General features: G+C 46.6%; 1 protein-coding gene across 1 annotated transcript in view; it reads right to left on the bottom strand.

Annotated features, from left to right (window-relative positions):
- Positions 1 to 13,141, bottom strand: part of itga11a (integrin, alpha 11a) — a 151,238-nt gene that overhangs the window by 30,082 nt on the left and 108,015 nt on the right. The window contains exons 17-19 of the mRNA XM_052040445.1: positions 5,874 to 6,016; positions 4,116 to 4,226; positions 747 to 832 (exon numbers count right to left, since the gene is read on the bottom strand). Coding sequence (XP_051896405.1) covers positions 747 to 832; positions 4,116 to 4,226; positions 5,874 to 6,016 — 340 coding nt within the window. The remainder of the gene's footprint in view (positions 1 to 746; positions 833 to 4,115; positions 4,227 to 5,873; positions 6,017 to 13,141) is intronic.

The raw sequence follows: 13,141 nt of genomic DNA on the forward strand, positions 1-13,141 counted from the left end.
CCTCTCTAAGTGCAACTGAGGTTACAGTTTGTTTTAGCCAGTTCCTATTTTTAAAGGCACAGCTAGACTCTGATACAGCCCTACAGCTGTTGGTTAATGTGCCATCTCCCCTCAACTTCTGTGCCACCAGTGAGTGGCAGAGTGGGTCCAGAATTTGCACCCCCTTACATTACCCAGTGGTCCAACACAAGGCCAGTTCAGGTGAGTGCAGCATCAGTTGTAAGGCTCCCCCCACCCAGTAAAATAGCCTGTTGATCCTCGTTGTCTGGGATCATGCACAAATAGAGGTGTGAATTAGTTCCAGCAGATCAGCATCTTTAAATAGGGAGAAAGATCTCAACGTCTCCCTCGTACAGACTCCTCAATCTGGCTCATGATTGTGTTAAAAGACATGGATTCCTCCATGGTGACTTTCCACTCCAATAAGACCATAAGACAAAGGAGCAGAAGTCGGCCATTCGGCCCATCGAGTCTGCTCCGTCATTCTATCATGAGCTGATCCATTCTCCCATTTAGTCCCACTCCCCCGCCTTCTCACCGTAACCCTTGATGCCCTGGCTACTCAGATACCTATCAATCTCTGCCTTAAATACACCCGATGACTTTGCAACAAATTCCACAGATTCACCACTCTCTGGCTGAAGAAATTTCTCCACATCTCTGTTCTGAATGGGCGCCCTTCAATCCTGAAGTCGTGCCCTCTTGTACTGGACTCCCCTACCATGGGAAACAACTTTGCCACTCACCTGGAACCATAAACGTCTGTGCGAGCGCGTAGGGCCAGGTCAGGCACGCAGTGTTCATCCTCACCACAGTCGCTCCAGAAGCCAAGCTGTGTTGGAACCAAGATCAAACAATAAACTACACCGTTCTCCATTTACCAATGATGACACTGCCTTCTAGAGCAGAGGATCCCAGCCAGAAATAAGCCCACAGCCCTCATGGATTCACAGGGCAATTTAATGGGCAGGGCTGCACAGTGCTGCCCTATACCAAAGACTGATGCCCTTCGGGTCTTGAGCACCATAAAACACCCCACCCGTCTCTTCCACTTCACTGGAGACCAAGCAGCAACTGGCCATTCAACTGCAAAACCCCTCACAATTAAAATTTAAGTTGCGGTAATATGATGCCCCAACACATCTTGAATTTTCAAAGTTCTCCATTTGCTGTACTCACAGTTGCAATGTAGGAAAAATGATACCTAAATTATGTACAGCAAGCTCCCAGCCATAAGGGCAAGTTAATCACTGAGTCAATGATCTCAGCTGAGGAATAAATACAAACTAGAACACTGGGGTGGACCCTTCTGCGTTCTTTTGGAACTATACCATGGCCTCAGTACAACATCACAATGAAGCAGGGATTTTGTGCTCAGCTCCCTGGATAACATAACATATCTTTATTAGTCACGTACATCGAAACACACAGTGAAATTCATCTTTTTGCGTAGAGTGTTCTGGGGGCAGCCCGCAAGTGTCGCCACGCTACTGGCGCCAACATAGCATGCCCACAGCTTCCTAACCTGTACGTCTTTTGAACGTGGGAGGAATCCAGAGCACCCGGAGGAAACCCACGCAGACACGGGGAGAACGTACAAACTCCTTACAGACAGCGGCGGGAATTGAACCCGGGTTGCTGGCGCTGTAATAGCGTTACGCTAACTGTTACACTACCGTGCCTGCCCAGGAGCAGGACTTGAATCCATATCCTTCCGGTTCAGAGGTGAGAGTGCTACAGCCTTCTGCTGGCATTTGCCAGGAGCATCTGAACATCAGAGAGGAGATGGGAAGAAGTGGATAGGACACAGTGATTGTAGTGCCCTCACAACTGCCCCAAGGGATTGCACTGAACTCCAGGCCAACATTCCAACACCAAAGCTCAAGTTAACCTGTTCAATGTCTCACTATTTCTGGGAAGATGCAGCTGCAGAACATCTGCCACTCACAAAGGGTTAACAAGCTACTGTGCACCGAGAAAAAGACAACGTACTTTAAACCATTATACAGTGGTGTTGAAGTGTTGTATAAATCCATGTGTTACCTTCGAGATCAGCTAACTCAGCTCAAACTGGAATGAGGCCTTAGGTTTTCCAAATGGCATTGTGCCACACCATAGGGTGCTCATAAATACCGAGTTGTCAGGGGGGTAATTAGTGCACACAGACTGCAGAAGTCACGTCAGACATCAGTCAGAATCCTCTGTAAATTCAGTCACTGGAAGAGGGGCGAGAATGCAAAGCTGGACAATTGCCTAGGCTGATGAAATCTGCCTGAAGCACATTACACTCTGGAATGAGAAGCTCTCGATCAACCAGTAGTCGGCATCTGGGGTATTGTGGAGACTGGTCCAATCCATCTGGGGGTGGAGAGAGGGGCACTAGAGAGGGAAACACCTGCCTCTCTAGTGAGGACATGGCTTGAACAGCATCCCAGTGCTGAAATCATCACACACTCCTAACGCCAAGACTCACAATCCATACCTCCTTATGCAAGCCAGGCGGTCACATTGGGAATTTTACGGTTGGTTATTGGTTAGCATTAAACCGTAGCTGGAGATCGAGTTTGAGTTCCCTCACAGAGTACATTACGCGACCAAAGTTTGTGCTCAGCTGCACAACTGTGACTGCCCTTTCAGGGAAATGTCAGAGAGAGAGAATCCTCTTTCAACTTACTGCATGCTGAGTGGATCTTTAGAGAATGCATCAATTATTTAATATAAATAATAAGCTTTTACTCAATATTGGGCATGCACATTACTAGCAAGGCTAGAACTTAATGACCCTTCCCACTAAAGCCAAAATATGCACAGACTTAGGAAAATAGGAGAAGGAGTAGGCCTTTCAACTCTGTGAGCCTCCTCCTCCTTTCAACGTGACCATAGCTGATCATCCACATTCAATACCCTGTTCCAACTTTCTCCTCACGTCTCCTCCTTGAATGATTTGGCTTCGACTGCTTTCTGTGGTGGCAAATTCCATGGGTTCACTTCTCTCTGGGAAGGTAAGTTTCTCCTCATCTCAGTCTTTAATGAATTGTCCCTTACACACTGAACCTCCGGTCCCGAACTCCGAACCTCTAGTCCTGAACTCCCGGCCATTGGGAACATCTTTTCTGCATCTAAACTAGGCAGTCCTGTTAGAATTTTGGAGACACACGCTGAGTTCCTCCAGCACTTTGCGTGTGTTGCTCTTGTTAGAATTTTGGAGCTTTCCATGAGATCGCCTCTCAATTGTCTAAACTCTAGTGAAAATAATCCTAACTGAACCAATCTCTTTTCACATCAGTCCCAGCAACATGCTTACTGAGCCATTTCAGAAAGCAGTTAAAAATCACCCATGTTAGACCATAAGACAAAGGAACAGAATTAGGCCATTCGGCCCATCAAGTCTGCTCCGCCATTCGATCATGGCTGATTTATTTTTCCCCCTCATGTTGGTGTGGGGATGGAGTCACATAAAGGAAGAGACTATAGGCTTCCTTTTCTAAGGGTTAATTGGTGGTGTGCACAAGGCAAGGAAGGCAAGGGCACTTCCCCAATAATTAGACAAAAAAGTGAGGTTATGGACTGGATCACACGTGTTCACCCCACACGTTAATGAAGTGCGTGTGGGTTCTCCAAAAACTGGGAGATTTAAATTCTTCTGCACACCCCTGGAACCTTCAGTGAAGCAGTTGAGGTTTTGCATAGATGCAACAGTTTCATGTTCAATCTGCGACTGATTAAAAAGAAAATATAATTCTTAGCTTTTTTAAAAAGAATTCAAATTCCCTAACTGCCTCTGTAGTACCAGAACGCGCATCATTGGGATTATTAATCTTGGCCTGGTAACACTGGTCCACCAACATAACTACCACACCTACTGTTATTACCAGACTGCTTTATGCAGGATCATCCTAAATATGTTTGCGACAATTCACTTAGTATTTTTAGTAAGATAATAACACAGCCAATCCACATCTGAGCAGTGGTGTTGTATGGTTGTGCCAGTGAGTTAAACAAGAGAGTGCCTTCAATTAAGACATAATTATAGCTCCATTTTAGTAACTATATGACTGAATTGTGCAGGGCATAGCTCTAAACGTGATAACACACTTGTACCACACACCACTCACCGTGCCTTTGGCTGACATTGGCCATCCATCATCCAGAACTGGGCCATATTCGGGATCCAAGAGGCCGAAGTCCAATATGAATCCGATGGGTCTCACATAATCCATTGTGTCCTGGGAGATGCAAAGGATAAAGAAAAACCTGAGCTTAGCAGAGATGGGGGCAGATCGGAAGAAATACTTGGTATTTTAGAACGATTCCTCATATCCTCAGAGTATTGTTAAGTACTGTGGGAACATCTTCATCGTGTAGTCTGCACAATGTCTTGAATGCAACTCACCAGTAGTTTGTTGTGGTAATTGATCATTGAGTCATAAAGTGTGGAAACAGGACCCCCACCCCACCAAGTCCATACCAATATATACTAATCCCCTCTTCTTGCACATGGCCCTTAGTTTTCTGTGCCATGGAAATGCCTGGTCCAATTCGCAGTGGGTTGGACTTCAATGAAAAATGTGTGTAATCATGTTGAAATATGCAAGATGATTTATGTGCATTGAAAAGTTGGACAACAATGGTGGGCCGAAGGGCCTGTTTTGTGCTGTATGGTTCTAATAAATGTTGGCTTTGCTACGTCCCTTCAATGAATAAGCCAACTGTAATAAACTACCTTGGATAGGCATCTTGGTCAGCATGGACCAGTTGGGCTGAAGGGCCTGTTTCCATGCTGTATGACTCTATGACTTGATCTTTCAAAGGTAACTGTTGGTGTAGCAGAAGAAAGAACAGCAAGGTTTCCCAAATGGAGATGGGATGAATAAGCAGCTGAGTGGTTGAGGAAGGATACTGCCTTCTCTGAATATTGCTGAGCATGTCCTTGACACCCACCCAACTCACCATCCATGACCGAGGTCTGAAGTCCCTCTGAAATTTGGCATCGCCTGTGATCCACTCAGAACTGCACCCGAGTGTCGGACTAGAGCAAGACAATGTCTGTACCTGCTGAGGATTACTATTCAATCAACCCCTCCTCTCTCTGTGCAACCACTGACACCACTGGGGACCTTATCTCCACCTGAAAGGCCCACCATGATAGGGTCAAGTGTGGCATCCATGGCTGCTTCATCCATCTCCAAATCAGGAAGGACAGGGACACCATTATGGGACAAGGAAGGATATCAGAAAACAAGGTCAATCGAAGGCTGGCTTGAGCCAAACAGATAAAATGGAAAGACTGCAGGAGGTGAAAGACCCCACAGATTTTGGGTCTTAGGACCGAATAGTTTAGTGCAGGACATCTTATGATAAGTCTTGAAGGCACAGGAAGATTGGGTGGCAGAGTTGACAACACAGTGATGCAGCTAGGAGAGTTTCTGCCTCATAGCTCAGTGACCTGGGTTCAATCCTGACATTGGGTGCTGTCTGTGTGGAGTTTGCACATTCTCCCTGTGACTGCATGGGTTTCCTCTGGGTGCTCTGGTTTCCTCCTGCATCCCTAAGAAGTCCAGGTTGGTGGGTTAATTAATCACTGTAAATTTCCCCTAGTGTGTAGGTGATTGGTACAATCTGAGGGGAGTTGATTGAATATGAGGAGAATAAAATGGGATCAATGTAGGATTAGTGTAAAAGGGTCTCGACCTAAAACATCAACTGTTCATTTCCCTCCGTAGATGCTGCCTGACCTGCTGAGTTCCTCCAGCACCTTTGTGCGTTGCTAGTGTAAATGGGTGGTTGATGGTCAGAATGGACACAGTGGGCCGAAGGGCCTGGCCCTGTGTTCTACGACTTTATAAGAATGCACGCCAAAGTCTCATACTCACTAGAACGTGGAAATTGAACTGGTCGCATGTTTCCAACTCCGGTTCCGCGCTGATATTACCGTGGACGTACTTTTCAAAGTTGTCATCAAAGAGTGCTCTAGGAGTGAATCTTCGCTCGTCGATAGAAACACTGTACCTTATGGCTAAATAAAAATCAGAATGACCTCTCCATTGTCAGACTCGGCCAGATTTCCACAGAGTTGTCAGGCATTGCTTTACTTAATGGCAGGAATTGTTTTCTCCCAGCTCTCTCCACGTGTAAATGAGGTTTCAACCTCATTCCCAGGGGTCCTGGACAGCTCAGAACTCTGCCCATTTTCCAACTAATGGTATGTAACTGGTGCAGTGGTTAAAATGACCAGAGATCTGGGCTAACAATGCATGATCCGAGCTCAACTCCCAGCAGGGCAACTATGGAAATTAAATTTATTTAATGATGTTGTTTTGGGTTGTTTTCTCTGGAGCAGCAGAGGCTGAGGGGAGATCTGATAGAAGTTTATAAAATCATTAGAGTAGACAGCCAGTATCTCTTTCCCAGCGTCAAAGTGTCTAATAGAAGAGAACATGCATTTAAGGTGAGGGGGGGGGAAGTTCAACAGAGATATGCAGGGCAAGTTTTGTTTTACATAGAAAGTGGTGGGTGCCTGGAATGTGCTGCCAGGGGTGGTGGAGGAGACATTCAAGAGGTTCTTAGACAGGCACATGAATGTGCAGAGAATGGAGGGATATGGACGTTGTGTAGGCAGAAGGGATTGGTTTAGTTAGGCATTTAATTAGTTCGGCACTACATTGTGGGCTGAAGGGCCTGTTCCTGTGCTGTACTGTTCAATGTTCTATGTCCTAAGCTGAAGCTGGAAGAAGAACAACTACACTTAGTAATGATCATAAAAACTACCAAATTATTGTAAAACCCATCCTCCCTTCAGGGTTTGAGGGAGGGGAGGACGGGGTGGGGGAGAGGTGGGGGAAAGAAGGCTATAATCCTTACCTGGATAACCTTTATGTGACCCACCCCTTGTGTTCACTTTTAATTGGCTTAGCAAGCAACTACATTCATTGTAATCAAACAGAGAAACAAAAATCTCTGGAGGATTGTGGAGGCGCGATCTGGAGGTAGTTAAGGAGGACGTAGATGAGTTCGTGAACAGTCATACAACTGAGGGCTATGGGGAACGGGAACAGAAGAAGAGATGAGGCCCGGGAATGATCAGCCATGATCAGTCTGAATGGTAGGACAACAAGCAAGATGCCGGAGGAGCAAGAACGGGTCCAGGCAGCATCTGTGGAGGGAAATGGACAGTCAATGTTTCGGGTCGAGACCCCTCATCTGGACCGAAAGCGTAGAGGGGAGATGGTCAGTATTAAAAGGTGAGCAGAATGGGTGGAGCAAGAGCTGGCAAGTGATTGGTGGATCCAGGTGAGGGGGGGGGGGGCTCATAGGCAGATGGAGGGGGGGAGAATGGAAGTAGTGACAGAGGCCGGGAGGTGATAGGTGGAGGTGACGGAGGGCTACAGACGATGGAATCTGATAGGAGAGGAAGGTGGGGCATGGAACCAAATGAGGGAGGTGGGGAGGGCAGAGGGGAACAGTGGAGGGGGGGGGGACCCATTGGGAGGAGTGTGTGGGTGATGGACAGATGGGGTGGGTGGAGGAGGGGACAGGAACAGGGTGATGGGGGGGCTGGGGTAGGTGCAGGAGGAGAGAGAAAAGGGACAGGGGGCGAGCAGTTTACCCAAAATTGAATGGTGAGACAGGCTTGAGGGTCTGAGTGGCCTACTCCTGCTCCTATTTCCTGGTGTTCTCATGAGGAAAAACTGGGAGGACAACCCAGCGTTGATCTAACCAACAGGGCAAAGTCGCCCCCAGCCCATTCGACCTTGCAACGTCCTCCTCACAACATCTGGGGACTGGTTTCTAAATTGGGAGAACTGTCCCACAGGTTCGTCAAGCAACAACCTGAGATGGTTGCGGAATCATACCTTACATATAATGACTCATCCACCACTGGTACATTGTGCCCCACGAGAGGCAGGAGGGAGTAGACCTTGGAGACCTCAGCATTGGCTCCAGACCTTATGACGTCCCATGGCATCAGGTCAAACATGGTGAGGAAGCCTCCTCCTGATTGGCACCTAATGTCCTCCCTCAGCGGTCCTCCGTGTTGACCAGTCCTTGGAAGAAGTGCCAAAAGTAGAAAGGGTACAGAACGTACTCTCAGTGGGGGACTTCAATGTCCATCACCAAGCGTGGTTTGGTAACACCAGAGCTGGCTGAGCAGAGGGACACAGATACCAGACTGGGTCTGCGGCAGGTAGTGAGTGAACCAACATCCGAGATAAACCGACTCAATCTAGTCTTCACCAATCCACCTGTGCAAGGTGCCTCTGTCCACGATAGCACTGGTAGGAGTGAGCACCACACAGTCCTTGTGGAGGCAAAGTCCTGTCTGCACACTGAGGACACCCTCTACCATGCACCATGCTGTGTGGCACCATAATTGTGAGGGGGGTTTGATGTCTCTGGGCCTGTACTCAATGGAGTTCAGAAAGATGAGGGGGGATCTCATTGAAACCTCCCGGATACTGAAAGGCCTGGATAGAGTGGATGCAGAGAGGATGCTTCCATCAGTGGGAGAGTCTAGGACCAGAGGGCACAGCCTCAGGAAAAAAAGACATCCCTTTAGAACTGAGAAGAGGAGGAATTTCTTCAGCCAGAGACTGGTGAATCTGTGGAATTCGAGGGCTGTGGAGGCCAAGTCATTGGGTGTATTTAAGGCAGAGATTGGTAGGTTCGTGATTGGTAAAGGGGGGGTTAAGGGTTATGGGGCAAAGGTGGGAGAGTGGGGTTGAGAACGAAAAAAAAATCAGCCATGATCGAATGGCGGAGCAGACTTGATGGGCTAAATGGCCAAATTCTGCTCCTGTATCTTATAATTGTGGTAAATGGGATAGACTCAGAACTGATCTGGCAGCTCAGCACCGGGCAACCATAAGGCAGTATGGGCTACCAGCAGCAGAAACGTACCCCATCACATTCTGTAATCTCATGGGCTGGCACGTCAACCCTGGTTCAGTGAGGAGCACACAAAGGCATGTTAGGAGCAGCACTACGCAGGGCTAGAAGTGAGGTGTCAGCCAAGTGAAGTTGCAACACATGTGCTGAACAGACAGAGGCAAGTGATCCACCAACCAAGTTATCAGACTGAAGCTCTGCAGTCCTACCACATCTGGTCACAAATAGTGGTGGACAATCTAACAGCTAAGGCGAGGAGGCTTCAAGAACGTCTCCATGGAGACACAAAGACTGCAGATGCTGGAACAAGCAATCTGCTGGAGGAACTCAGCGGGTTGAGCAGCATCTGTAGGAGGAAAGGAATTGTCGGCGTTTCAGGTTGAAACTCTGCGTCAGGCGTATCTCTATCCTTAACGACGCCAGGGCACAGCGGGTGAGACTGGAAACAAGGCTGAGGCAATTGCAACCATGTTCAGCTAGAAATAGATGATGGACCTAGATTTCCTCTTGAGAACCCCAGCGTCACTATCAGTCTCCAGATTTGATTCACTCCACAGATCTCAAGAAACAGCTGAGAACACAGGACACAACAAAGGCCACGGGACTAAACACCAGCCCAGCTGTAGTACTGAAGACCTGTGCTCCAGAACCTGTTGTACCTTAAGCCCAGCTGTTCCAGAACTGTTACAACACCGACATCTGCCCAACTATGTGAAAAATTACCCAGGTATGTCCCATTCATAAAAAGGACAAATGCAGTCCAGCTAATTACTGCCCAATTAGTCCACTGTCACTCATCAACACTGACGAAACTGTCATCAATGGTGCTATCAAGCAGCATTTACTCACCAATAATCTGTCCACCAATGCCCAGTGTAGATTTCGCCAAGACCACTGCATTCCAGATCTTAAAACAGCCTTGGTCCAAACATTGACCAAATGGCTGAATTCTGGAGGGGTGAGAGTGACTGCTCTTGACATCAAGGCAGCATTTGACCGATGATCACACAATGCTCAATTTCATTCGTAACTCCACAGCCCATGCTAGTGTGCAGAGAGGCCTGGACAACATTCAGTTGGGTGCTGTAACACGGCCCCACAAAAGTGCCTGGCAATGACCATTTCCAGCAAGCGAGAAGTTAAGCTTATCCCTCGACACTGATTTGTGTTACTAGCGCTGAATTCCTCACCATCAACATCCTGAGGGTTATTAGTGACCAGAAACGCAGCTGGACCAGTCGCATGAATACCAAGACTACAAGAGCAGGTCAGTGGCTGGTTATTTGATGGTGAGTGACTCACCTCCGGACACCCCAAAGACCTTCCACCATCTGCAAGGCACAAGTGTAAAGGAGTACGCCATTGCCTAGGTGATCACAGCCCCAAGGACTCTCAAGAAGTTGACACCATTGAGGACAAAACAGCCCATTCCATTGGCACCTTATTTGCTCTCTCCACCACTGGCTCAGTGTACACCATCTACAAATATACCACAGTTACTCACCCAGTTCTGACAGCACCTCCCAAGCTCAGGACTTCTGTCACCAGGAAGGTCAAGACAGCAGGCACTTAAGAACACACTACCTGAGGTTTCTCATCAGCCTGGTTTGGAAATATATCATCGCTGCTTCATCATCACTGGGTCTAGATCCTGGAACTCCCTCCCCAACAGCAATCTGAGTGCCCCTTCACCACAAGAACTTTGGTTAAGCCACACTTGTAGTATCACGTGCAGTCCTGGTTGCTCTATTACAGGAAGGATGTGGAGGCTTTGGAGAGGTTGCAGAAGAGGTTCACCAGGATGCTGCCTGGATTAGAAGGTATTAGTTATAAGAGGAAGTTGGGCAAACTTGGATTATTTTCTCATGCATGTCGGAGGCTGAGGGGAGACCTGACAGAAGTTTATAAAATTAGGAGAGGCGTAGATAGGGTAGACAGTCAAGATCTTTTTCTCAGGGTGGAAACATCGAAGACTAGAAGGCATGGCTTTAAGGAAGTTTAAAGGGGATTTACGAGGCAAGTTTTGTTTTAGAGAGTGGTGGGTGCCTGGAATACGCTGCCAGAAAGCAGCTCAGCACCATCTTTTCTACTGCAATTAAAGATGATTAATAAATGCAGACTTTGCCAGCAATGCTCAAATCCTGAAAAATGAATGAATACTATTAAAAAAGTTATATGGGACCAAACTGGGAAGTTAATTCAAAGCAGTTCACAAATGCAGCAACTGTGGAAAATGTCACACCGACAGAGCAGAGTGTGTGTTCCGGGGATGAGGCTGAGGTCGATTGATATGGTAAAAAAGAAACTTGTAATTATATAATTGTAGTTATATAACTCTTTCACGGTCAAAGGATGATTCAAAACATGTTACAACAGCAGAAGTGCTTTCAAACTGTTGTTGGAAAATCAGCTTTTATATTGAGGACAAGGTTTCACAAACAGCAGTCATGTAACAGCGGTTATTATCATATGAATGGTCCAAATAATGGCTTCAGCAGTGCTGATTAGGGACGAACAAGGGGACACGGGAGAATTACACTGCTCCTTAAAACTGTCATGGGATCTGTGACATCTACCTTTAAGACTTTAACATCTCATCCAAAAGCCATTGCTTCCAGTGGTGTAACTCTCTATCAGCCAAAGTGTCAGCCTAGACAAGGGGTTCAAACACCGGACCTCTAGAGTAGAGCCTGAGCTGAACATAAGGGGTATAAGGGGTAAAGTAGCAGAGAGGTTATGTTTCTAGACCTGCGGTCTACTCCATTCATCCAGAGACACGTCCAAAAGCTACCATAGCATCTGGAAAATTTAATTCCTATAATTTAAAATCTGGAAACATGAAAGATCTAGACATAGTAAAGGTAACTGTGGATTGTGACGAATGATCTTCAGGGAAGGAAATCTGACATCCTTCCTCGGTCCAGCCTACGTGTGACTGCAGATCCCTCAACATGGTTGCTTCTTAACTACCTCCTTGGTTCAGGAGTCTTTAGGGATGGCCAATAAATGCTGGCAGCATCCTGTGAATGAATAAATCGAATGTTGTGTCTTTAATGTAGCAAAACGTCCCAAGGCATTGGCAAATAAAATCTGGCACCAAGCCAGATAAAGCTCAGCCAGCGGAACAGATTTTGAGCTTTGTTTTAAACCAAAACATATACAGAGGCAATTCCAGAGCTTAAGGTCTTGTCATCAGACACCAGTGGCAATGGATATGTGGAGGGAGAAAGGTGGGAGGTCAGGCAGACCTCAAGACTGAGACCACCATCACTCAGACGTAACCGATGCTGAAGATTTAAATTCCTCCCACTGTTCTATACTTGATCTGGCTGGGACGGATATCCCCACTAGGCAAATACAATAGAGAGGTTTAAGAGGCTCTTAGAGAGGCACATGAATATGCAGAGAATGGAAGGATATGGACATTGTGTAGGCAGAAGGGATCAGTTTAGTTAGATGTTTAATTACTAGTTTAATTAGCTCAGCATGATTGAGTTCAGTTTCAGATTTGAGAAGGAGAAGCTGATAACTGGTGTATCGATATTTCAGTGGAACAAAGGAAATTACAGTGGTATGAGAGAGGAGTTGGCCCAAATTGATTGGAAGAGTAAGCCAGCTGGAGGGACGGCGGAGCAGAACTGGAAGGAATTTCTACAAGTAATAAGGAAAATGCAGGATAGATATACTCCAAGAAAAAAAGGTTTTGAATGGAAAAAAGGCACAAATGTGGATAACGAGAGAGGTGAAGGCCAAAATAAAAGCAAAAGGGAGGGCGTACAAGGAAGCAAAAATTAGTGGGAAAGCAGGAGACTGGGAAACTTTTAAAAACCTGCAGAAGGAAACTAAGAAGGTCGTTAGGAAAGAAAAGATGAATTATGAAAGGAAGTTGGCAGATAACATTCGAAAGGGTACTAAGAGTTTTTTTAAATATATAAGGAGTAAAAGACAGACACGGGTTGATGTAGGACCAATCAATAACGGTGCGGGAGAGATCATAATGGATGATAAAGAGATAGCAGAAGAACTAAATGAGTATTTTGCATCAGTCTTCACTGTGGAGGACATCAGCCATATACTGGTTAGTCAGGGGTCTGACGGAATGGAACTGAGTTCAGTTAAGATTACTAGAGAGAAGGTGTCAGGAAAACTAAATGAGCTAAAGATTGATAAGTCTCCCGGACCGGATGAGGTGCATCCCCGGGTTCTGAAGGAGGTGGCTTTAGAGATAGCAGAGGCATAGGTGATAATTTTCCAG

This window comes from Pristis pectinata, chromosome 28, assembly GCF_009764475.1.
Source record: "Pristis pectinata isolate sPriPec2 chromosome 28, sPriPec2.1.pri, whole genome shotgun sequence".
Classification (NCBI taxonomy): Eukaryota; Metazoa; Chordata; class Chondrichthyes; order Rhinopristiformes; family Pristidae; genus Pristis; species Pristis pectinata.